Source organism: Ambystoma mexicanum, chromosome 11 (assembly GCF_040938575.1).
Source record: "Ambystoma mexicanum isolate Mex_15411 chromosome 11, UKY_AmexF1_1, whole genome shotgun sequence".
Taxonomy (NCBI): domain Eukaryota; kingdom Metazoa; phylum Chordata; class Amphibia; order Caudata; family Ambystomatidae; genus Ambystoma; species Ambystoma mexicanum.
The window spans coordinates 1,273,407,662-1,273,431,465 of NC_090934.1; the positions used below are offsets into that span (position 1 = coordinate 1,273,407,662).

Consider the following 23,804-nt stretch of genomic DNA (forward strand, 5'->3'; position numbering starts at 1 on the left):
GTTGGAGGAACATCCAGTCGAAAACCGTTTCCAGTTGGTAAGTAACTTGTTCTTCAAATGGAGTGTGTCCTCCAACGCATTCCACATCTTTGACAGACTCCCAAAGCAGTACCAGTAAATGGAGGAGGGAAAAGAATTTAGAATACCCAATTAGATTGCGGAACAAAGAACCGCCTTCCCAAAGGCCATATCCTGACCCTAGATTGTATCCATGGAATAATGTGTTACAAATGTATGGATTGAAGCCCAAGTAGCAGCATCAAAATATTCCTAATAGAAACACCCCGCTGGAGGGCGGTGGAAGTAGCCACGCCCCTAGTGGAATGAGCTCTCAACCCTTCAGGAGGGTCTTTATCCGCCAACCGGTAACACTCTGTAATGGTGAGGATAATCCACCTGGAAAAGGTCTGTTTGGTAACAGCCTGGCCCAATCGGTGTCCAGCATATCCTACAAAGAGTTGATCGTCCACTCTGACGCTGGACATCCTAGAAATGTAAAAGCTAAGAGCTCTCCTAGGATCTAACCGATGGAGACGCTCCTCTTCCTTACCAGGATGAGGCGGAGGGTAGAAAGATGGAAGAACCACCTTTTGACTCAGATGATATTCAGAGACTACCTTGGGTAGAAAACAAGGACGTACTCGCAGTACAACCCTGTCCTTGTGAAACACAGTAAAGGGTGGCTTAGCTGAAAGTGCCTGCAATTCACTCACTCTGCGAGCGGAAGTAACCGCAACCAAGAACACAGTCATAAAGTACAGTAATCTCAAAGGACAAGAGTGCAAAGGTTCAAACGGAGCACCCATGAGAAATCTCAAAACCAAATTCAAATCCCAAACCGGCACCTGGAAAGGGGATGGCGGGAATACATTAGTTAAGAAACTGAGAAATCAAAGGAATCTTAAAGTAAGAACATTCTTCAGACGAGCCCTTAAAGATAGACAGCGCCACCAGGTAGGTAACCTTTAATGGTACCTACTGGAAGGCCCCTGTGGGCCAAAGAAAGCAAGAAAGACAAAACCATAAGAATGGAGCACTGAAAAGGATCAACATTGTGATCCCTGCACCAGTCGCAAAACTTACGCCAACGGCACAGGGATTTTGTTGCAGGCAGCCTGGCAAAAAGCAACTGTCAAGACTTGAGTCATGAAGATTATGAAGGCCTCCGTCCCCAAGTACCACACAGGGAGATACCAAATAACTCCCTGTGCAATCCTTGAAGACACAGGTGATAGGTACTGGAATGCCGGAACCCCGGAACACCGGAAACCACAAGCCGCTGAAAAGTAAGCAAGCAGTTAGCACAGAACTATGCAAGCAATAACAATTAGGGACAGAGACTATGAGTCACTAAACCGCTTACCTAGTTGTGGTAGGGATGGAGTTTTAACCACACAGTGACCTCGGGGCAAGTAACGTGGTGGGCATTAAAGAAGTACCCTCAGCGTGTGGCAAAGGCGGCAGCAGTAGGGTGTAGATGGTTGGCTGCCTCTTTTGATGTAAACGTACTACACGCCGGATATACCTGTGGAAGCTTTGCTGTTTAAACCGTATTGGGTGACGGAGGAACTTGAAGCGTTGTAGCAGAACGGGGGAGCCAAAAACAGTCTGTGCAACAGATCCGTGGTCGGGTTATCCGGAAAGGCAGTAGTTAAACAACAAATCCGAGGAAAATATCAGAAGGAATCCTAGTCCAAAGTCAGTGGGTCGAGGTACCGGAAGAGCAGAGCAAGGTAACAATCTAAGGAAGAGGCAAGGGAATTCCGTAGTCCGTAGTCCGTGATCAAGAAAGCCAATAATCGAGGTTCGTGAGTACGCCAAACAGTGCTAATTAGAACAGCTGTGAAGCACTGAGGGGCGCAGAATCAGGGCTTTTAGCCTGTCGCTATGGGAACAATGTCACGTGAACGGGTCTTCCGTGTCACGTGATCCGGAAGAGATCGTGGTTGCCTGGCAACAGGACGCCTGACCCTGCCTGTACCAAGGCGCCAGGGAAGTTGCCAGTGAAGGAACGGACGCAAGCGTCCCGGATGATGCAAGAGTGTTTTCCCCAGATGGTATTTGACACCAGTCCATGAGCGTAGCCAACGGGCGCCGAACCGCTGCCGCCCTAATTGAGGACCAAGGGTAGAAGTGGGTGTGTGCGTAAAAGGGACAGCAGAAGAAAGGGGGACGGAATGCATGATAGCAACACCTCCATCACGTCATCCGGGAGGTCCCAATCCTTATACCTCAACCTTTCAGATACCAAGCGTGAAGGTTGAGAGTTTTGACCTCTGGATGGAGAACCTGACCCCCTCTTCTGGGGAAGACAGCGTGGAGGGCAGATGGTCATTTCCAGAAGGTCTGGGTACCACGCTCTCCTGGCCCAATCCGGAGCAATGAGGATCATGTGGCAACAGAACCTCTCTAACCTCCGCAACACTTGAGGAATGACGGGGACTGGAGGAAACGCGTACAGCAGTGGGAATGACCAATCCACCACGAACGCGTCTCCTAAGGCTCCTCTTAGAGGAAATTCCCTTGAGCAGAATCTCTCGCACTTCCGATTGACACTGGTGGCGAAGAGATCCACTTGCGGGGTACCCCAAAGGGCGAAGATCTCCTGAAGGACTTCCTGAGCCAACGCCCACTCGTGAGAGACTGTGCTCTGCCTGCTCAGAGCGTCCGCCTCCGCATTTCCGTCGCCGGCCAGATGAACTGCTGAGATCAAAATATCCTGCTGGATGGCCCAGAACCAGAGCTGCATTGCCTCTCTGCACAACAGGAGTGACCCTGCCCCCCCTTTTTTGTTGAGGTAATGCATGAACACTGTGTTGTCCATCATGACCAGGACACTCTTCCCCCATACCGAGGGCAGAAAAGCCTTCAGGGCTAGCCTGATGGCTCTCAGCTCTATCAGATTGATGTGGAGACTGGACTCTGACGGAGACCAACGACCGCTGGTGGTCAAGTTGTTGGCATGAGCGCCCCATCCTGTGAGGGAAGCGTCCGTCACTAGTTACCTCCTGGGAGACCGAGCCTGGGATCTGAACAGAATCGTCATCTTGACGGAGAACTGCGACCAATGCATCTTGAGGACCCATTGCAGGGATTTCATCCGCAGTGTGGCCTCTGGCACCAGAAAAATGCAGCAAGCCATGAGGCCGAGCAAACTTAAGAATTCGAAAGCTGGGAGACTCTGGGCATGTTGAAACTTGTCCACCATCTGCACAATGTGATGAGCCCTTACCTTGGGAGGCGAACACTTCCCCAAGGACGTATCCAACACAGCCCCGATGTACTGGAGCTGTTGGGAAGGTGTCGGGTGTGACTTCTTGAAATTCAGGGAGAAGCCCAGCCTGTGGAGGGTGCGGCAGGGGACACTGAGATGATCCAAAGCTAGCTCAGGAGAGCGCGCCCGGATCAGCCAGTCATCCAGGTAGGGGTAGACGTGACTCTCCGCCTCCCCCCCTCGCTTGCGGTACGCTGCCACCACCACCATGAGCTTGGTGAAGACCCTCGGGGAGGATGTCAATTCGAACGGCAGCACCCGAAACTGAAAGTGCGAGTCGCCAGCCGCAAACCTCAGGTACTTCCTGTGCACGGATGGATCGGCACATGGAAGGAAGCATCCCTGAGGCCCAGAGACACCAACAAATCCTGAAGTTGAAGGGCCTGGAGGACTTGAGAAAGAGTACCATCTTGAACTTGTCCTTCCAGAGGAGTTTGTTCAACCAACGCAAGTCCGTGATGGGTCTCAAACCCCGTCTTTCTTTGGGGTAAAAAAATAAGGGGAATACCATCCCTTGATCCTCTCGGTTACAGGTACCAGTTCTATAGCGCTTTTCTCCAGCTGGGACAAGATTTCCTGCGCAAGGAGTGGATCCGGAAGCTTCAAAGAGAGTTTCCCCGGTGGATTATCGTGAGGCCGCTGAAGAAGGGAAGACAGTAGCCGTGGGCTATGGTATCTAACACCCACCCATCTGAAGTAATGGCCCGCCATTCTTCGAGATGCTGAGACAGTCTGCCCCCCAACCGGCGAACAATGGGACATGGGGCCTCATTATGACCCAGGCGCTAAGTGTTTAACGGCGCCGTAAAAGGCTGCGGCGCTGTTAAACACTTAGCGCCTAATTACGAGGTCCCTTTGCCAGCCGTTAAAGTAGGGACCCGCAAAGGGAACTTGGTGCTAATTACGGTACCGCAATTTGCGGTACCGTAATTAGCGCCTTCCCCATTCCCATTGAGCCCTATGGGGCAAAAATGGGAATGGGTAAGGGCCATGGCGGCATGGGTAATTACCGCCCCACCAACCTCGGAATGGGGTGGTAATTCCCCATTCCGCCATGGCGGACTCCGGCATGGACCATGCACCATGGTTTAGCGCCGAAGTCCTAATGAGGCCCATGGTCTCATGACTGTTTGGAAGCGGCTGCGGCAGTGCCTGAAGGCAAAGGGGCAGCTGCCTGAGCAGCTCTGGCACCACGATTTCCCCGTCCACCACGGGTACCTTTCCGCTTGCCCCTTTGACTGGCAGCCCATCTCGTACTACCAAAGGAGGAGTAGTACCGAAAGGAACCTCTCCTCCACTGCTGTCCACTAGGACGAAAAGGCGGAGGTTGATGCACTGCGGCGCTCAAAGACTTTGCCGCACCTTTTGAGGTCTGCAACCTCTCAAGGCTCTCGTCAGCCTTGCTGCCAAATAAATGTGCGCCATCAAAGGGCATGTTGAGAAGATGGGCCTGCACATCCGGAGCAAACCTCGACTTCTGCAACCACGCAAATCTGCGTATCATGGTGCTCGCAGCCATGGATCGGCTAACACTGTCGGCCGTATCCAAACCTGACTGAAGGGATTCACACATGGCATCCTTGCCGTCTTGCACAAGAGCAAGGAAGCCATCCCTTGCTTCCCCCTCGGGAATATGCTCAGCCGCCAAGGAAACACAATTCCACAGAGTGTGTGAAAATCTTGCCAAGGCACGCGTGTAGTTGGCCGATTTGAAGGCCATGCTCCCAGCAGAAAATACCTTTAGGCTCCAACCGTCGAAGCGCTTGTCGTCCCTATCCGGAGGGATGGTAGGGTATGCTGCCTGCCTCAAGGTGGCCCTAGCCATCTGAACCACCAAACTCTCAGGAGTAGGGCGAGTAGACAAATAGCTGGGGGTCGCTAATGGAAGGGCGGTATTTCTTAGTTAGATTTTTATTCACAGCCGGAAGAGATTCCGGCGACTGCCAAGCAGCTGCCACTCTTTTCTGCAAGGTAGAATGAAATGGCAAAACAGGGTCAGAGAACAGACCTTGATCCAAGATGTCTGTCAGATCATCCAGCACAAAGTCTTCTGGAGGACTAGACCAGCCCAGATACTCCGAGACTTGTGCCATGAGTTTCCTATAAGAAGACTCCACATGAGCCCCAGGCTCAGGTCTACCAAACTCGACTTCCGGGGAAGTGTCCAGTCCACTTGCATCATGGAGGGCCTGCCTCAACTCCTCCAACTGATTGTCCCCAGAAAGAATTGGAGCATCATCAAGGTCACCAGGTTCCTCAACCTCAGACCTTTCCTCCTCTTCAAAAATATCATGCAGAGGGGGTTGAAACCCAGGTCTGGGGACAGAAGAGGGCCTGGAGGCCAGAACCGGCCTCACTGACTTCGATGTAGCCTTCCTTGGAGGATCCACGATGTCCGCGTACTCCAACGGCAAATTTCGAGAAAAAGAGGCGGCGATAGCGGCAAAGACTTCGACGTCGAGAGCGTCGACAACCTCGACGTCGGGATCGCCGAAGGCTTCAGCGTTGACACAGGTGCCGACGGCGCTGTGGGCTGATACGACAACAAAGCGTTGATGTCAAAATCCGACAGACTCAGCGCCAAACAAGTCGACACCGGCCCTGAGCCCCCAATAGGTTGCTACGGTCTCGCTGGGGACGAGGACCAAGACCTAGAGACACTTTCGTGGAAAAAATGGAACTGAGGCTACGGGCGCCGTGTGTCCTATTTATAACATCCTGTGACGTCCTCGACGGAGGCCCTCGAGGGACATGGACTCAACGCCATCGACGCAGGACGTCCTCTCCCGAAAAAAGTTTTCCGAAGTGCACAGCTGTGGACATTACATGTCAAAGATGTGGAATGCGTTGGAGGACACAATACATTCGAATAAACTCTTGTGGCACAGTTGGAGTGCCATATTGAAGACCAAAGGATATTTGATCATCATCAGATTGTTCATGTTCTTCATAATTTGAAGAAAGAGATTCAAAGAAATCTTTTTGTGGTAGAGGCTTATAAGATTTCTCTTGTGTTGCCTTCAATGTCTCTGAAAAAGTCTTCAGAGTAGGCGTCGGGGTCAATGGCATCGATGTCTCCGACTTCGGCATCGATGGCTTCGATAAGGGTGTCGAAAGTTCTGACGCTCTACGTCGATGGAACCGATTTTGTTTTTGTCAAAGCGGTCTTCGACAAAACCCTCAAAGGGTTGGACTCTCGACTTGGCGAGGCCCTCGACACCTTTTCACTCTTTCGAGGCTTTGAAGGTTCTCTATGTTCGTCCCAGACTCGAGGGTGCACAGGATTTTGCCTTAGACTTCCCTTTGTCGTCTTTGTGCAGAGTGACCCGGACATGGTCTTTATTCCATTCTTTTGAGGGAGCAGGTGCTTCTCACTCGAAGATTTTCATAATTCCCCCCCCCCAAAACTCTCCCCATTTAGCTGGCAAGTCGGATTTAGTTGGACATGTTATTCTCTCGGGTGAGGAGTCACTCGAGAAAGAAGGAGACCTATGACATCTTTTCTTTGACTTCCTGGAAGATGAAGAATGACGTGAACGACTTCTCGATTGAAATTTCTTTGATCTTTTTCGACAAGGATAATCTCGACTCCTCAGAAGTATGTTTTTTTTTAACAGAAAGGGTTTTGGAATTCTACCCACCGCCAATTTACCTTTACACTCTCTCAGAGTCTTGTCAGTCATCGCCTGGCAGGATTTGCACTCCTTCGTATGATGCTCCATGCCGAGGCAACACAGGCAAATGCATTGGGGGTCAGTGATAGACATCTTCAAACTGCAATCCCGACATTTATTATGGCGAAGACATGACATTTTATTTAACGAACCGAAGCGCAACGTAATTTTTTTCAAAATGAAAGCTGCGTCGGAAAAAATAGAAGCCAAGGGGCGCTGCACGTGCTACATATACTGCGGATGACGGCGAACATCGGACGGAGGACTTCGAGGGACATCGAATCATCGACCCTACTGCACAGCGTCCACTGTTGAGAACATTTGTTTTTTCCGAAGCATCTGCAGCTGGAAGATAATTATCAAAGATAAGGAATATGTGGGCGGACACAATCCATTCGAAATTGTAATTTTATTATTATACATGTATTCATGTGTTGTTGTGATAATTTCTATTTATTGTTGAGATCATTTCTTTTTATAATGAATGTATGATTGTATTGCATCCGGTGTGTTTTATACGTTTTTAAGATGTATTGTAAACCACATAACAAAAAATATATATAAAGGCAGATAGAGGAATCGTGCGGCACAGTATAGGGACTTCACTCTCAACTCTGGTCACCATGACAATGATATTCCAGCCATCAGCAACTGTGAAACAAAACACTTGCCTGTTAATTCATGGTTGAGCCTTATGGGAGGGGCAAAGACTTTGTCACATCCAAAACCAAAGAGCATGATTAGTATATAGGGGCATTTTGCAAACCGTAGGGTTCCTAACTGTATAAACAAAGACCCCTAAAAAACCTTCATGGGTGAAGTGTGTTTCAATGCTAATGTCAGCGAGTAGCACAACAAAGAAGAAAACTATTTACTTCTCAAACACAAAATTTTAAATTATGAGTCTAATGACACCGAAAATTGTAATCCACTTCGATAGAATTAATTGGCACATATTGAAAGTACAATAAATGCCTATTTGGAAGCATAGTTTGTATTTGGTGTTGATATTCCCAAGTGCTTATTACCTGCTGCACTGTAAGGACAGTGTAATCTGGTGAGCCACCAGTGTGCCAACTCCTTCCCCCAAGCGCAAGTCAAGCAATCGAATCTCGGTTCCTTTCCTCAGTCCAGGACCACCATCTTCTTCCACAAAACGAACACTCGAGCCTATGGTACTGCTGCTAGCCATGGGTTCATCTTCATCACAGCTCACCCAGCTATCGGAATCATCGCTGTCTTCTTCATTTCCACCATCACCTGCAATGGTGTGTGGGACTAGCTCCTTCATTTCTTCAAGGGAACTGACATCTGTCCTCTGGACATCAATGCCAGCTTTGCCCTCTGTATCGGGGTTCCCGGCTTGACTGGCGTCTGCCAAAGCTGCCGCTTGAAGTTGTTGGTAGGGGACAAATTCAAATCCAGCCTTCTCAGCATCAATATCCCTTTTCAACTACAAACACAAAGAAAATTATCATTTATCAATATCATTTACAAGAAAATACACATGTACCACATCTACCACCCCTTGTGGCCACTGGCACGGAAACACATACAAGGACACTGGACAGAATGCAGGGAGCAAGTGGTAAGGGCCACTAAAATTTAGACTGCAGACTTAAAAGTAGCCCACCACAGCCCGATTTGTCATACCGCCTGGCGCCTCTGAATGTTTAGTAGTGCTTACTATGATATTCAAGCAAGGGTGAATACAAGACAAAGGACCACAAGAGAGCCACACAAGAGGCCATACTTGTGAAAATTAAAAACACTCGCCTTTTCAAGGGCAGTGAATCTTGTTGAGTTTTCACTATTTACCTCAGACTATCAAGAGCCAATAGAAAGGGTGGCCTTGCTGTTGGTCCTCTTAAGTAGAGTGATCAGAGAGGGCCATGGTTGGTCTGCTGCAAGTACTGCTGCACACTGGGAATATCTCATGATCAGCTATCTCACACCTGCCTTGGGCCAGTGGCAAGCCTCCCAGCTGTTTTATAATAAGGTTGATCTGCATTTATGATACTAATAATCATATCTTAATACTTAATATTGCGCTTGATCACACAACTTCTTCCATTATGTTACACCCCAAGTAAATTATGTTATGCTTTCACCATTCAATAGGACACCATTTATCAACGCGTGAATTATGAAAGTCTGAGTTGCCTCTCCCGGGATACAACCCGGTTACTTGCAGCGAAAACCCTACTTATCTCAGCAGTGAACGACTATTGAGGACGATCAGATCTACTTATAAAAACCATAAACTCAAGTAGCTTCCTCCGGGGCTTCTTCCTTTCATTCCAGATGCAGAGAAACACAATGAGAAAGCGATTCCTCATCGACAATAATAAAATACAGATTAAGTACCATAGCATGCAGCCACAAACTGCATATTCAACTGGCACTCTGCTACTTAGGCAAAGTCTTAATTAGCATGTCTAGTGGCCAGTTACGACCAACCACGTGCCAGAAGATTGTAACACGCTTGAAATAGTTTTAAAGGACAGCAATAAAGCATGCCATGTAATGTAAGGGTGAGGGCCCTGTGAGGTCACCAGATCCGAAAAGAGATTTTACAACTGTAACACCCTCTGATAAAGCTAGGACACGAATGGAAAAATGAGCTGTCTACACGTATGCATTCCAAGATAACATATTCCAAATCCAACATCCTAACTAATGTCATATGCGGATACGCCGCATCTCACCAGCCGTGCACCCTCGGTGAAAAGACGCTCCATGTTACGGTCCAGCCAGCGCAGGTATGGTCGGAAAAGGAGCTCCACCTTCCCCATCAGTTGATTGGTGGCAAACTTTGCTTGTAACCACTCCTCGGATGCCTGGTAAATATGCCTGTGTTTGAAGAGAAAAGACTTAAAATAGTCACAATTGGACAAAAAAAGGAAAATAAAATCAAGCAACAAGCCCACAGGTCCAAACATAAGGAGGCACTGCCCAATGGAAAGTCAGAATTAACAATGCATTAAAACAAATAACCAGAAATTGCTCTGCTTAAATGAAAACGTTATCTTGAATAGTTAACCGAATTACCCACAAAGAAAAAACACTGGCAATTGGTCTAATTGAGTTCTACACAACCAGGTAATGTGATCCACAGACATATGCGCACCATTCTTATTGGACAACCCCTACATATGCCTTCATTTCACTGCAACACAGAGAACCTCTGGAACTGTGCATTAAGTCCAACCATGTATGAAAGAGGACATTGCCTGATGTGCCCCCTGCTTGAAACTCACATTTCAAGGTAATGGCACAGTAGGCAATGTCATTGGCTTTAAATGGCTGTGTAAAATGAAATGGCTTATTGAAAGCGTTTACAAATATATCAGAGTGTAACAAAACACAGTACAGGGTAAAACTAGATCTCCAAAGAACTATACACAGGAAAAAGCAAACGGAAAAAGTTGGAAGGCACTACCCGACCCCCGAAACCCCCAACATCAAAAGTAGCACCAGTGGCATGGTGGGGCGATTGTTATTTGAGGATCTCAGATTGCATAGTCTCACACTATGCATGTCACTACTACCTAAATATCTACAACACAATAGTCAACCCTATACAGGCAAGTGATATCTAGAACATGTATTCATCGTATTTTATCAACAAAACTTTAAAAAGTCAGTGTAGCTAATGTAAGATTGTTTGAAATCAAGATTTTTATTTCTCTTAGTACAAAATCATTAGGAAAAATATTTAGAAAAATCTTTGGAGATCTCATATAGACATTAATACCATCATTCAGTGTGCAGAACATTATTAGGTTATGTTATACGGCATTTTTAGAACGCCTAATACCATTGGTAAGGCTTTAAAGCACTGTGGGTGAACGCCCTTGGGGAACCGAAGTCCAAGGTATGAGAATTGAGAAGAGGATTTTAGAATGAGTTTGTGAATTTTAGCCAGTACGAAAATAGGTAGGGGTGGCCAAGTCACTACTAGCAACCCATGGAGATCTGGCTAGTGGATGGGTGCTGTGATAGGAGGGTATGTGAGTCAAGGAGACTGATTATGTGCCCAGCTGAGTGAATTCTTTTCGTGGGACTCAGATGCATTCTAGTGGCATAAGTGATGTGCATTATGGGGTGCAGTAGTGAATTATTGCATGTGTATGTAGGTGCATAGATTTGTGTGCTTACTTTGCTGCTAATTATTGTGCTTTTATTGATTTTACAGTTCCTATATTGAATTATTTTATGTGCGATTTAGTCCCTTATTTTAACTTGGTCTTTCTTGTCAGTGCTCCTAGTTGAAGTGTAACTTGAATCAGAGCATCGTCGGCTCTGCACGCACTAAGTGGCCAGGAAACTACATTACCCACAATCTTTGTAGTTCCTTGGTCCACGTCTCTGGAAACCTGGCGCAAACGCGCCGGCACGAAGGAGCCGAGCCAGTCTGTGCCTGTCTATGCAGGTCTGGAAGGACAGAAGGCCAGGCTTCCTGCACATTTTCGTTCTCACTGCTTCCGGCCATGGGTCTCCCAGTGGTCCTTGCAGCCATAGCCGCTGCTAGAAACATCTTCGCTCTGCGCAAGCTTTCCAGTCATCCTCAGCCTCCGGTAAGTCATAACAAATGTACCATGGTGCCCATCGCTGCTTGCCTTATTACCCCTGCTCCACCATTGGTCCTCCACGTGGATAACACTTGTTCTAATCTCATGACTACGAATTTAAAAGCTGATAAAATGCCCGAAGTGTCTGTCCTCAACTTGTTCTAAGCAAATAGTTGCCTTACCTAGGTCAGTTCAGTCTCCTACGCCCCATAGGGCATCCAGCAAATCAACTATCGCTCCATTACCTCTACTACAGGCAGGCCCAAATACTCTTGTATTGTATCACCTGGAGCTGAGTCTAGCACCCCTCTGCAAACTCCTCCGGGAGCAGATCTAGCATGCATTAACCCCAGTGCATAAACTACCATGCCTGCTTTTGAACACTAGATCCATGGTGAAACATGCCACAAAGATTGCAGCACATATTGAGTCCACGGACACTGATGCCTGTGCTCATACTGAAACATGGGCCCACAGTGCAGCAGGTCCCACGCTTAATTTGGCTATCCTGGAGAGATGCACTATGTTAAGGGCAGATAGATTGGAGGGCAGAGGGGGCGGCCCTGATTTTCAAATCCTCACTCTCAGGTTGGGAAGAAAAATAAATAAAATCGGGACCATCATGGACGGCATCGAATTGATACTGGTTAAGATTGGCTTTAACGCAGTGTCTACTCTTAATCTGCTTGTGATCTAAAGGCACCCCCTCCCTCTCTGCCTCTCTGAAGATTTTACTTTAGCCCTATCCAACCATCTCCTATCTTGTCTTAAACCTAATTCCTGCTTTCTGTTGATGGGTGATTTTAATTTCTGGCTAGGCCAGAAGGACGATCAGAAGGGACTAGAGTTGGAGACAGCCTTGGCCAATTTAGGCTTCAACCAAAGAAACAGACTTCCTACTCATAATCTTGGGCACACCCTCGACTGGGTCTCTGCCATTATCGTGGTCAGAACGGACCCACAGGTTTCACCCTGCCCATGGTCCGACTACCATTTCTTACATTTATCCATCTAGAAGCCAAATAACGCCAGGCTTCATAGGCAGAAAAACCAGGCTCCTCACGCAGGCTATTACAACGAGGTCGGGTCCTGACATCAATTTCACTCCTTCATGTACCTTGACGGGCATATCCAAAGTTTTGATATCCAATTTGGAAGACATCACTAACAATTTGGCCCATGTGAAACGCAGAAATGTTATGTCTATGGTCAAAAACAAACCATGGTACTACGCTGACCTGCAAAAAATAAAATCAAATATGCTTAAACTTTTTTACGCTTGGAAATGTAATCCTGTGCCAGGCCATCTCGCGGCGTACAAAAGTGCTGCCAGAGTATGTAAATCGGCTATTCAGACAGATGCAAAATCAGAGACAAAAGAACTCTTCAAAATTCTTAAAGAGCAGGAGTCTACCACCTCACCTGATTTAGGATCAGTAGTGAAAGACACGGTTTGGTATCAGAGCATACAGGATGCTATGGTCAAGAAACTTCAGGATATTAAGGCCAGCATATTAACTAATCCTGCGTAACAGGATCATGACATTCCGCTTTAATGTATGCCCTATGGGAGAAATTCTTGAAGTAAGATCTATAAAAAGTTATTTAGAGACGCCTAATAAGCATTTTGCATGTAGGTTTTGTCATCATCAAAATGATATGGAAACTCTTAGACATCTCCTGTTAGATTGTAAGCCGTTGATGGCAGAACGTAATTACTACTTTGCCAAACATGTTAACAGCGAGAGGGTAGATTCCGACATGTTGTGGTGGAAAATGAAGCATGGTATTTCGATATCTCTGAAGATAGCTGTGGCACGTTTTTGACAAATGTATGTGGGGTTCTTTCGGCTGCGCTAGATATCATCAAATTGAATTAAAATGATTAGAATGATTACCTGAAGTAAGGACTGAGGAGTAAGAAATCCTGTAACTCTTTCTGATTTGTAAAGGTTCTCTTTTTAATTTTTTTATTTTAAATCGTATAATTATGAGGATGGCGAGGCTATGGCGAGGCTTTGGGATTCAACCCTGTTAATACTTATTGAGGTTTTTTTTTGGGATCTAACTCAGTTATATTTTTTATCAGGTATAATTTGAATGGGAACTGGAGTGCGCCCCTCGCTATCCTCTTTTTGTATGATTCTGAAGTCACGTTTTTAGCTTTTGAATCTTTTAAATTTTGTAAAGGTTTGTTTATAAACCAAACACAAACAAAATTTAAAAATAAACATATTAACTAAGAAAGAGGATGCACTCATGAATGCGAGCAAGCTCATCCCAGAATGCTTTAAAATATGCCACTCCATTTCCCAAGTTAACTTCTTCCCCATCTCCCTGGAGGAATTGGCAGAGGTTGTGGCCCACGTTAAAACCACAAGTTGTAAAGCAGACCCCTGCTCGGCCATCATTATTAAGACCAGCCCCCGACTCTTCTCGCAGCTATCGGCAAATTTGTGAACACCTCACTTATGGAGGGTTACGTGCCAGAAGACCTGAAACAATCTTGGGTGACTCCCCTACTGAAAAAAACCGCACTTCCCAGAGGAGATGACCTAAACTACGGACCCATTACAAACACAGCATTCCTTTTAAAGATCTTGGATCGTGTTCCATATAGGCAAGTGGCCCAACACCTCAATAACTTAGCTGTCTTAAACGGTCTTAAACAGACGTCAATCAGGATTCAGGGGGCTTTTTCAGTGGCTGCCCCCTCAGCATGGAACATACTACCACTTGATCTCAGGCTCCAGACCAAGATTGAGCCCTTCAAAAAGAAACTGAAGACCTGGCCGTTCGCCTAATTCTCCCTCTCCTGGCTCACTTCTGGTTTTTCTATGCGGATTCCCCCCCATGTGTCCGGCGATCTTGGTTTATGTTTTTCTATTTTTTATGTATGTCAGCGTCCTTATGCCCACGGGTCCATTGCTGCGCTACACAAAAGTAGAGTAAAGTCTGTGTGTGGGTGGCTGTGTTCCATTAAGATGGAGTGCTATTCATACCAGAGAGTCATAGCTGATACCTAGTTGAGATGAGGGTCTGCAGGTCGTATCATACAGATCAACTGGAGTCCTTCCAGTGCGTGCTAGGTACCGTCTTATTGTCTCTTCAAGTGACTCATCGATTCCCCCACCTACCTGTCTGGGGGCAATAGTTCACCCAGTCCGTCATGATACAGAAAGGAAGAGCCAGGTCTTGAGTGCCTTCCAGAAGGCGAGGTGATCCTCTATGCGGCAGATGCTAAATGGGATTGAGTTCTAGATGGTGGGTGTTGGGAAGGTTTTCTCTTTTATCAACTTCCCCTCCATACTCTATTGACCCCCCAACTTTTTGCTTTTGTTTTTTCACCCTGTCCTGGCTTTGGCGTTTAGCACTTCACTGGCCTTTTGCTCAATTGTTATGGGGAAACAAGCTAGTCCTTCGGACCGTCAGTATCGGGAAACCATGTTTCTCTTAGTATTTTGACTTGTTATCTATTTTGGGTAACTTTTTACAATTGCACACTGCACCTTATAGTGCAGTGCAATTGGGTTTCTTTTGTATGCCCCTAGACTACTCTCAAAGGGAGTTTTAGTTACTTTCAGATGTGATTAAAGACAAACTGGTGGCAGCAGTTACTTTTTCATACTTCTTATACTTCTTACTGTACTTTATGTTAGCCTTCTCGCGTATACCACGTTTGGCTACCAACTGTGGCTAGTGTCCCAACATGACCGTGCCACAAGGTTTTTTCGTTTGTTCTTTGGCCATTTTGTCTTTTTGCCTTCTACCTGCCTTCTCAGGTACATATATGATTCTAGAGGGTGCAGAATCCATTGGAGGCGCACAGAGAGTGATCACTACAAATCACAATAGAGCTAAATGAAAATTACAAGTATCAATTAAGTTAATCTAATAATAACTAGAAGGAACAAGTTACTTACCTGTAACTTCTTTTCTCCAGCATGGGTATCTTTCATGGATTCACATGCTTATGAATATTCCCTGTCGTCAGGCTGGGAATCCTCGGTAACAATGAAGCAGTTTTGATTTAAATTTTAAAACTACATGCACTTGTATAGCCCATTGCTGTAACTTTGGGTCAGACTGCCGCAGCCAATGGCAGTGGTCCTCCTTAACTCCACCCCTGGTGGCCATCTTCAGATTTAAAATGCACGTAATGTGGCAAGAAAGAACCAAGAAGAGCCATAGAGGGGTCGGAGGGAGGGTTGCATGTGAGCCCATGAAATGTACCCTTACTGGAGAACAAGAGTTACAGGTAAGTAACTTGTTCCTCTCTGGCAGTGATCTTTCATGGATTCACATGCTTATGAATAAGATTACAAAGCAGTACATATACACAACCACTGGAAGGCGGTACAGCTCTACAGAAGCAATATGTTTACCACTGGTAAACTCACCTTAAGCAAATAGGTTGCAAAACACTGCTTGTCCGGCACGGGACTCATCCCTGGAATCCCTGTCAACGCAGTCGAATTTTGTGAAGGTGTGGGTCGACGCAGCGGAACACCAGACAATACTGTAGATGAAGCCACAGCTCTGGTGGAATGTGCCCTTGGTCTACTTGGCAGGGGCCGGTTTGCAAACCGAGGACAATGCGAGAAGCAGCCAGATGGCCACCTGGAAATGAAAGCCTTGGACAGCGGCTTTCCCTTGTTCAACAGGTCCAAATGTTACAAAGAGTTGTGATGTTCTGCAAAATGCGTGCAATATAAAACTTCAAAGCAAGGGCAACGTCCAGCGAATGCAATGCCCTCTCTGGCAGAGAGGTTTGAGAACCAAAGAACATGGGCAGGACCAGTGGTTTGTTAAGGTAGGACGATGATTGAACCTTCGGAATGAATGAAGGATGAGTGTGCAGCAACACCCTGGAGTGATGAAAAATAAAATACGGCGGCTTGCAGGAGAGAGCTTGCAACTCTCCAAACACATCTGGCCAATGTAACAGCCAACAGAAAAGCAGAAAAGCATGAGAGAAACTTCAGAGCAGCCAGGCGTACAGGCTCAAAAGGCAGGCCCATTAACTTGGAAAGAATCACATTAAGCTCCCATGCCGAATCAGGTGCCTTTACAGGCAGGAATGTATAGAACAGACACTTGAGAAACTCCTTCACTAGCCTACGAGACCAGAGGGAAGGTTTTCCAGCTGGGTGACTATAGCGACAGATCACAGCGAGATGGACTATAATAATGGATGCGTGAGGTAGTCCCGTTTGCGCCAGTCATAGAAGATATGGCAGTAATTGATCAGCTTTGATTCGAAGAGGGTCAAGCTGTTGCAAACGACACCTTATTGTGAAACACTTCCACTTGTGCTTGTAGCAGGAGAGGATGCCGGAGCTCTAGACTTTGCTCGAAGTTTTCTGCTTCTAAAGGCAATGCTTAGTGTCCAAATTCTAGATCTGCAGGAGCTAAACCGTCCACTTCAGGAACGCTGGGTCGTGTAGAACGGACCTTCCTTCTCTGGAGAGCAGATCTGGGAGAGGAAGCAGTCTTGTGTCCATCAGGCCACGAGCAGCGTCGATCAGCCAACCATCCACTGCACACCCCCTGGTTGCCTACGGCAAGCTTCATTTTAAATTGCCAATGTAATCGCGTAATTCTGCACAACTCTTCCCGGTCTGCAGAATTCTCCCCATTGAGAACCTATTTGAGATCTGCAAATCCACAAGAACGGGCATGTCTGTGAATGGCCGGTCTTGGTTGCTTACATATATGCAGTCCGGAAACTGACTTGAAACTTCCTCTGGCCATGCATTTTGTTTTTTCAATCCTTTTGCTTGGAGAATACTTTGTGCTTGCTGGTGGCATTGGCTGTGTTGTGCTCACGTCTTCTTGTGAAGGGAAGTTGCAGTCTTCTTTTTGTTGTTGAGCCTCTGGAAACAAGGGGTTGAACACATTCTTTAGATAATCACACCACTCTGGTGTCCGTAATATACTAAAGCTACTAACTTCAGCACACGCAATGCATCCTAACTTCCCTTCTTAATTAGTAGCCAGTGGTAATGTGTCTGAAAATACGCATCTTGCACTTCTGTCCAACAAATTGGCATCTCAGGCTGCAGTACAAAGTTACAGGAGGATAATATCGAACGATCACTGTCTCTGGAAGTATCAACATCCTCACCATAGGTATTGGCAGTGCCGTTGTTGTCTTCCCCATTTGCTGCTGAATTTGTATCCATCAAAGGAACTGGATGCTCAGCAGTTAGCGCCCGATGGAATTTCCTGCTGGAGACGGATTGTGAAGTTGCACTTTCTGATGCACTATTTAACTCTGCATTTTTCAATAAACCGAAACATGAGAAGAGAAATGGTTGATTCTGCATCTCGTTCTGGGACGGAGTACTGCTTTCCAGACTGCACAGGCTGCTCCACCCTACTATACGGTTCAGCAGACCACCTGAATGCGCTATCTGTATGTCTGACCGAACCATTAAACCCAATGAACGGGCCAGCGTATAACATCTGGTAACCTATAGTTGTGTACTACTGTACTGCAAATTTCACTTGAGGAATATTGTGGATTCATCGCATAAACCAGTCTCACATCTATCAATAAGACAGGAGAAGATATGTGGTCAAGTGTCTAAGCAGCAGACTTCTCTCAAATCCTGGCTTCATCACTTAACTGAAGCCTATGATCCTGGCCAAACCATAGAACACTATCCATGATCTGTCAAAAGAAGTCTATAGAAGACATACTTCGGTCCCCATTTACCAAAGAGGCTCCGATTCCTCAGAGACCCTCCCTCTGGCTGGTAGCAGTGTCATGCATAGATTTTTATGGGCAATGTTCGGTTTTGTAATTCAAGTGCAGGCGATTTCCCTGGTCTACTTATTATTGAGTTTGCAGAGCATGCACCTCACCTTGAATTTAGTGGATGTGCCTGCACCCACTGCCACACACCAAAGAGCTGAAAGCATGGACACATCTGATTGAGCAGCTTCTGCAGATGCCTTTCCTTGTCCAACTAATTCACATACGAAGACATACATCCTACAGTTCACGGCATTTCAGGAGTCTTGCATGGGAAAGGGAAAGCAAGAGCATGTGGCTTGCTTATGAAATACGTGCACCATGTACAGCCTCTCAGCTTATACTTGCATTATGTTGCAGGATCCTACAGAAGGAAATGCAGGAGGCGTGTGGCCTGTAGATCATCAAGGGAAATGTTGGTTTTCTACCCAGCCAAGTAAAGAAAGGCCGCCATTGGGTGGAGCTGAAACCCTCAATGACTGCTTAAAAAAAGTAGCTTTAACTCTGGCACAGTCAGATCCTCTGCCACACTCCCGCTTGCGAGGGCAACACGCACTTAACAAACTGAACTATCTTTCCAGCTTTCTGTCTTTAACTAAAGTGAGACGGGCCAGCTGCCTATATAGATAGAATGAATACAACTGTGTAGATTATTAAAATATAACCTTTAACAGCGCCAATTTATTTTCTGTGCTTTGCTATAAACATGACCTATGTTGTATATAACATGTTAATTACAGGGAGATGCATGTGTGGCCAAAGCGCCCTAGGGGTCTAATGTAAAGCAAAGGGGGGAAGGGGCAGTGGTTTGCCCGCATCGTCATCTTTGGTGGGCCCTACAATGCTCATATTGAGCAGGCATTTTACAGGAAGAAACGTTGTGCAGCCTCAGTGGAAACATGTATTGCTCCGAACCAAGCGCGTTCCACCCACGGGACCTGGTACACACATCTCCAGAGAGCCTGTGCAACAGAATGCTGCACGTTTGCAACAGCTACTGCTACAAAACAACATAACCGTGCTCCTTTAGACAGCTTAAAAACGAACCACATGCTTTAAGTGAGGTTACACAATTTAGATGCGTTTACCTTTACCTTGAGGATTCAGTTTGTAAACTGTGCACAATAAATGAAAAGGGGCCCCATAGCAAAAAGCCCCGATGGTGCAGTAAGTGTGGAGTGGCGGCGGGGAGGCGTCAGTGGGGGCTCATGAAACACAGCCGCGTGTGTTGTGGCACTGCACGGCAGAGGACTAACTTCGCCATGCCATGCCATGCCACAACACACGGCTGAGTTAACAAGATCAGGGGACAGTGATAGTGTGAGGGCACAGCGATCACTAACCTACAAATAATTCATGACCCGGCACGGTGTGTAATGTCATTCATTATTTGTTAAGGGCAAGCATATTAGATCACGTAGCTGTGCCCTCATACCATAAGCTTCACAACCAGGGACTCGTTAAAACACAGCAGTACCTTGTTGCACCGCATGGCAAAGGACTAACTCGCTATGCCGTGCAACAACACATGGCTTAAACTCAGTGCTGGAAATGGAAACAATGTACTGGGGGAACCCTCTTTCGCATGGACCGGCGGGGCCAAGGGCGTGGCCCACGTCAAGTCAAGTCACACAACACAGTGCATCTTCACAAAACCCAAACCAGGCAACTTGCATGAAAGCAAAGAGTGGAAACATAAGAATGCCCACAGTTTAAAGTTTAAAACATAGAGTGATTCCGCAACAAACCCTTTTGAGGGAAAAATGGAAATTGCACTCTGTTGTTTTCATGGGTCACAATACTCACCCTAACAAACAAAGTCTGCGAATCGCGCTCTGAAACACTCGTGTACGAGCCCGATATAAATATCATATCATATCATATGTCATTGCAGGACATATATGCCCGTTTAGACAGCTGCAAACCAGTATGTCAGGCTTTGGCTGTTTATGTATTCATCCTCCCGTGCCGAGTCTTCTGAAAGCCGCCTGCTTGTTGAAACATGGGGTGCTCGTGCATGCCATAACCCGGCTTCAGAACAGATCTTGCTTCGAGTGCCCTGCGCATAAACACGGTACCAGGTACCAGGGCCTGGGGAGGGCCTGGGGACCGGCCTACTCTAATTTTATAGAAAATGTTTAGTTGTGTTGCGCACTCCAGTTCCACGCCCTCGCAGGACCTCCTCTAACTGCACGACCCTAGTGACAGGCGGGTGGCATCCTGTTCCGACAGCTCGGCGTGGGCAGCTGGGAGGAACCTGGAGTGGGGCACACCTGGGGTGAAGTGTGTGAAATCTCGCAGAGCATGATGTGCACGACTGTGTGTGGAACCTGTGTGCCTTATACTCGTTTACGAAATATTCATTATTAACCCTTACTCCAAGGAACTCGTTAATGTTTAATGCATCTGTTCAAACGCTGTATGTGTGACTGAAGACCGGTCCCCTGCAGGCGATGGCCTTTCGCGGTCACCGCTTGTCCCAGTGGCTGCGCCCAGCCGGCCAGGTGTACACACCCGAGCTCCTGGTTAAATACCACAGCGATGGGATGAGAGTCCCAAACGCTGAATCACACCTGCTGTGCGCGTGGGTGACCGAGGGGGCGCCACTGCCTATCCCCAGCCCTTCAGGTGCAGCCTACCCACTGGGGCGGGTAACACCGGCGGTAGTGCAGGCAATGTTCTGGTTAAGCTTCCTGGAGATGATGGTGAGAGCTCCAAGTATCACATTTCCCCCTTAGCAAAGCTGGAGGAAGAGGGGGTTCACCAGCCAGCCCCCAGGTGCACCAGGCCCACTGTGGCGGGCAATAGTGGTGCGTGCGGGCAATCTTCTGGTTAAGATTCTGATAGATCGTGTGGACCCTGGCTGTGATGGTGGCAGCAGTGGCACAGCCAGGTGTGGCCTGCAGTCTGTGGGGCTCACCTGTGCTCTCAGCCGGGTGGGAATCTCCTGTGGGAGTCTGTGTGTACCCATATGAGAGTTAAGCAAGTGCGTCCCCGCTGCCTGAATAGTTCCGTTTCGTCCAAAATGACTGTGGGCAAAATGTCTGAGTCCCAAAAGTCCGACCCCTATTTGCATATATATATATATATGTGCGTGTGTGTGGGGATGGGTAAAGTTAATAAAAATGTATAGGGGTAAGGTTGGGGGGCACCCGCTGGCTCCTTCTCGCTGAATTCGTCCCGGGAGGATAGCTCAGCAGCAACGTGCTCACCTTGGAAACAAGACGACACGAAGCAACACAGGTTCTATCCCTGGGTCCGCGCTTAGAAACCTCTGGGTATTAAAGGATAGTTCCGGGACTTATTTTTTATTGTCCCTACGGGTCGGCCATGTGTTTGTAAGCATAAATCGGTAGATCGTAGGAAACTTTCCTATGGACCTTACCCGACTTTTCGCCCATTATCGCACTCGAAATCAGCCTCCATTTTGTGATAATCCTATCATTCCGCCGCATCGACCTGGCTCACCTGCCTTTGCGGCACTAAATCAAATCCCCCGCCCCTGAGCCTGACATCAGCAGACGCGTACTGCCCATTTCAAGCACGTCTCGTGTCAACAATCGCTGCGCCTCAGCTATTGACGTGTTGCCATGGAAATGGCAGGACGCCTCTTTCCCCAATAAGTATAAACAGACCGTTTCACAACATACAGCAGCAGATTTTCGATTCCATTCCTCTCTCTGTGTTACTTTGAGTATTCTGTGACTCGTTTCAGTGCTCTGGTCAGCTACCTTCGCCGCTTGTAGCCCGTGTGAACACCTGTACCATCTCTGTAAATTATTTTACTATCTTTACCGCACAATGGCCACAATAATGCCGTATATGTACGAGCCCGAGTACACCGAGGAGGAACTACTGGAAAGGCAAGCACGCGAAAACGATGGGGATTCGGACGGCAGTTGGGAGGACCAGTCAACGGATGAAGAGCCTGGACCATGTCGCATGGACGGCGTCTCCACCTGGTGCACGTGCAATCGGTGCGAGCTAATGCCAACTGAGGAGGAGAACTGCTGCTGCCGTGAAAATTCCGGGTGCTTGGCCTACATTTCGGAAAGCGAGCAAAGTCTGCAGGAAGGCGAGCAAAGTCCGCAATGCATCACCGAGCTGCCAGAGTTCAGGGAAGCCTGCCTCTCACGGACAGTGTTGAGGATGATGATGGTGCTTATGCACGAACTTCGTGGCACTGTTCGTCCGCGTAATCCGAGTAACGAGTAAGTATACTCTGTTTGTGATGTCAGTGATGCCACCACTATTTCATGGTCGTCTCCCACATATAAAATTACATTTACATATCATTCGAACGCATGTAAATTGGTTCCATATAGTGCATTTTCTAGATATAATTTTTTTCTAAGAAAAATGACATGTGTTACCTGAATCGACATTGATAAGAAAGTTTGGTCAGTTTAATACAGTTTGCATCTTTTTTTTTCACAGGTGGTACAGGCTGGTGGCCTATCGTTGCTTCACTTGGTGGCTTCACGGGAGGCTCGGACACCGCGTTCGGAGAGTAATACCTGCCTGTGCGGTACTTGCCATTAGACAACATTTCCCCAGTGACAGTGGACAATACCGCGGATTTTCCCTCGATGTGCTGCAACCTCAACTTTACAATGTGTAATGTTTATTATTTATGTTTAATTAAAATCTAAAATAAAGCCCAACATATATTTTAACAATGGTTGTTTTGATTTTTTAAATGAATCTAGTGTGTCTCCGTTGAATAGCCTTCCAGTGCCTTGTCTTGTCACACCACATGTCTCCGGCCAGCATCCTCCCTCACGCTGGCCGCACACCTTCAATCCACATAACCGTTGAACCCATATATGCAGCAGTCATACATATATTATTTTGTGGGTTGGCATCAAGCGTTGGCAATAAAAAGCTGTTGGATTTTATTGATACAAAACATGGTTATAGGTAAATAATAAATATGGTTGATCATAATAAATCCTCTTTTTGGGCACCGGGTACAGAGATGACCCCCATATATTCTCCTGGGAGGGTGAGGTATTTATAAACTCACCCCCCTGCCTTCCATGTAGTAGATCCTGCAGCCATCCTCTTACATTCAGTTAGATGGCCTCTCCTTGGTGAGGCCCTGCGGCAAACGGGTCTTGTCTGCACGACCACCGCCCCGATCCACCCCCCGCCCTATCAAAGGCAGTTCGCACCAGGGTACTTGCGCTGCTGGCAAGTGGAGCTGTCAGGGAGCGATAAAGGCCAAGAGGTGCCAAAGACCATGTACACTTCAAAGTGGTCTATAGAGCATGGGTTGTTGTTCCCATGTCTACCTCCAGACCCCGTGTCTCCTGCCAAGCATCCCCCCTCACGCTGGACGCCCCCCTGCAATCCACATAAGTGTGTCTCCATTCACGAGTCTTCCTGTGTCTTGTCTGCACGACCACCGCCCCGATCCACCCCCCGCCCTATCAAAGGCAGTTCGCACCAGGGTACTTGCGCTGCTGGCAAGTGGAGCTGTCAGGGAGCGATAAAGGCCAAGAGGTGCCAAAGACCATGTA

The 23,804-nt window shown here is 47.2% G+C and overlaps 1 protein-coding gene across 4 annotated transcripts in view; it reads right to left on the bottom strand.

Moving 5' to 3' along the window:
* LOC138504325 (uncharacterized) overlaps positions 1–23,804 on the bottom strand; it is a 319,698-nt gene that overhangs the window by 99,523 nt on the left and 196,371 nt on the right. For all 4 annotated transcript variants that reach the window (XM_069624745.1, XM_069624746.1, XM_069624743.1 and 1 more), the window contains 2 exons: positions 9,657–9,801; positions 7,977–8,401 (listed from right to left, as the gene is read on the bottom strand). In XM_069624745.1, coding sequence (XP_069480846.1) covers positions 7,977–8,401; positions 9,657–9,801 — 570 coding nt within the window. The remainder of the gene's footprint in view (positions 1–7,976; positions 8,402–9,656; positions 9,802–23,804) is intronic.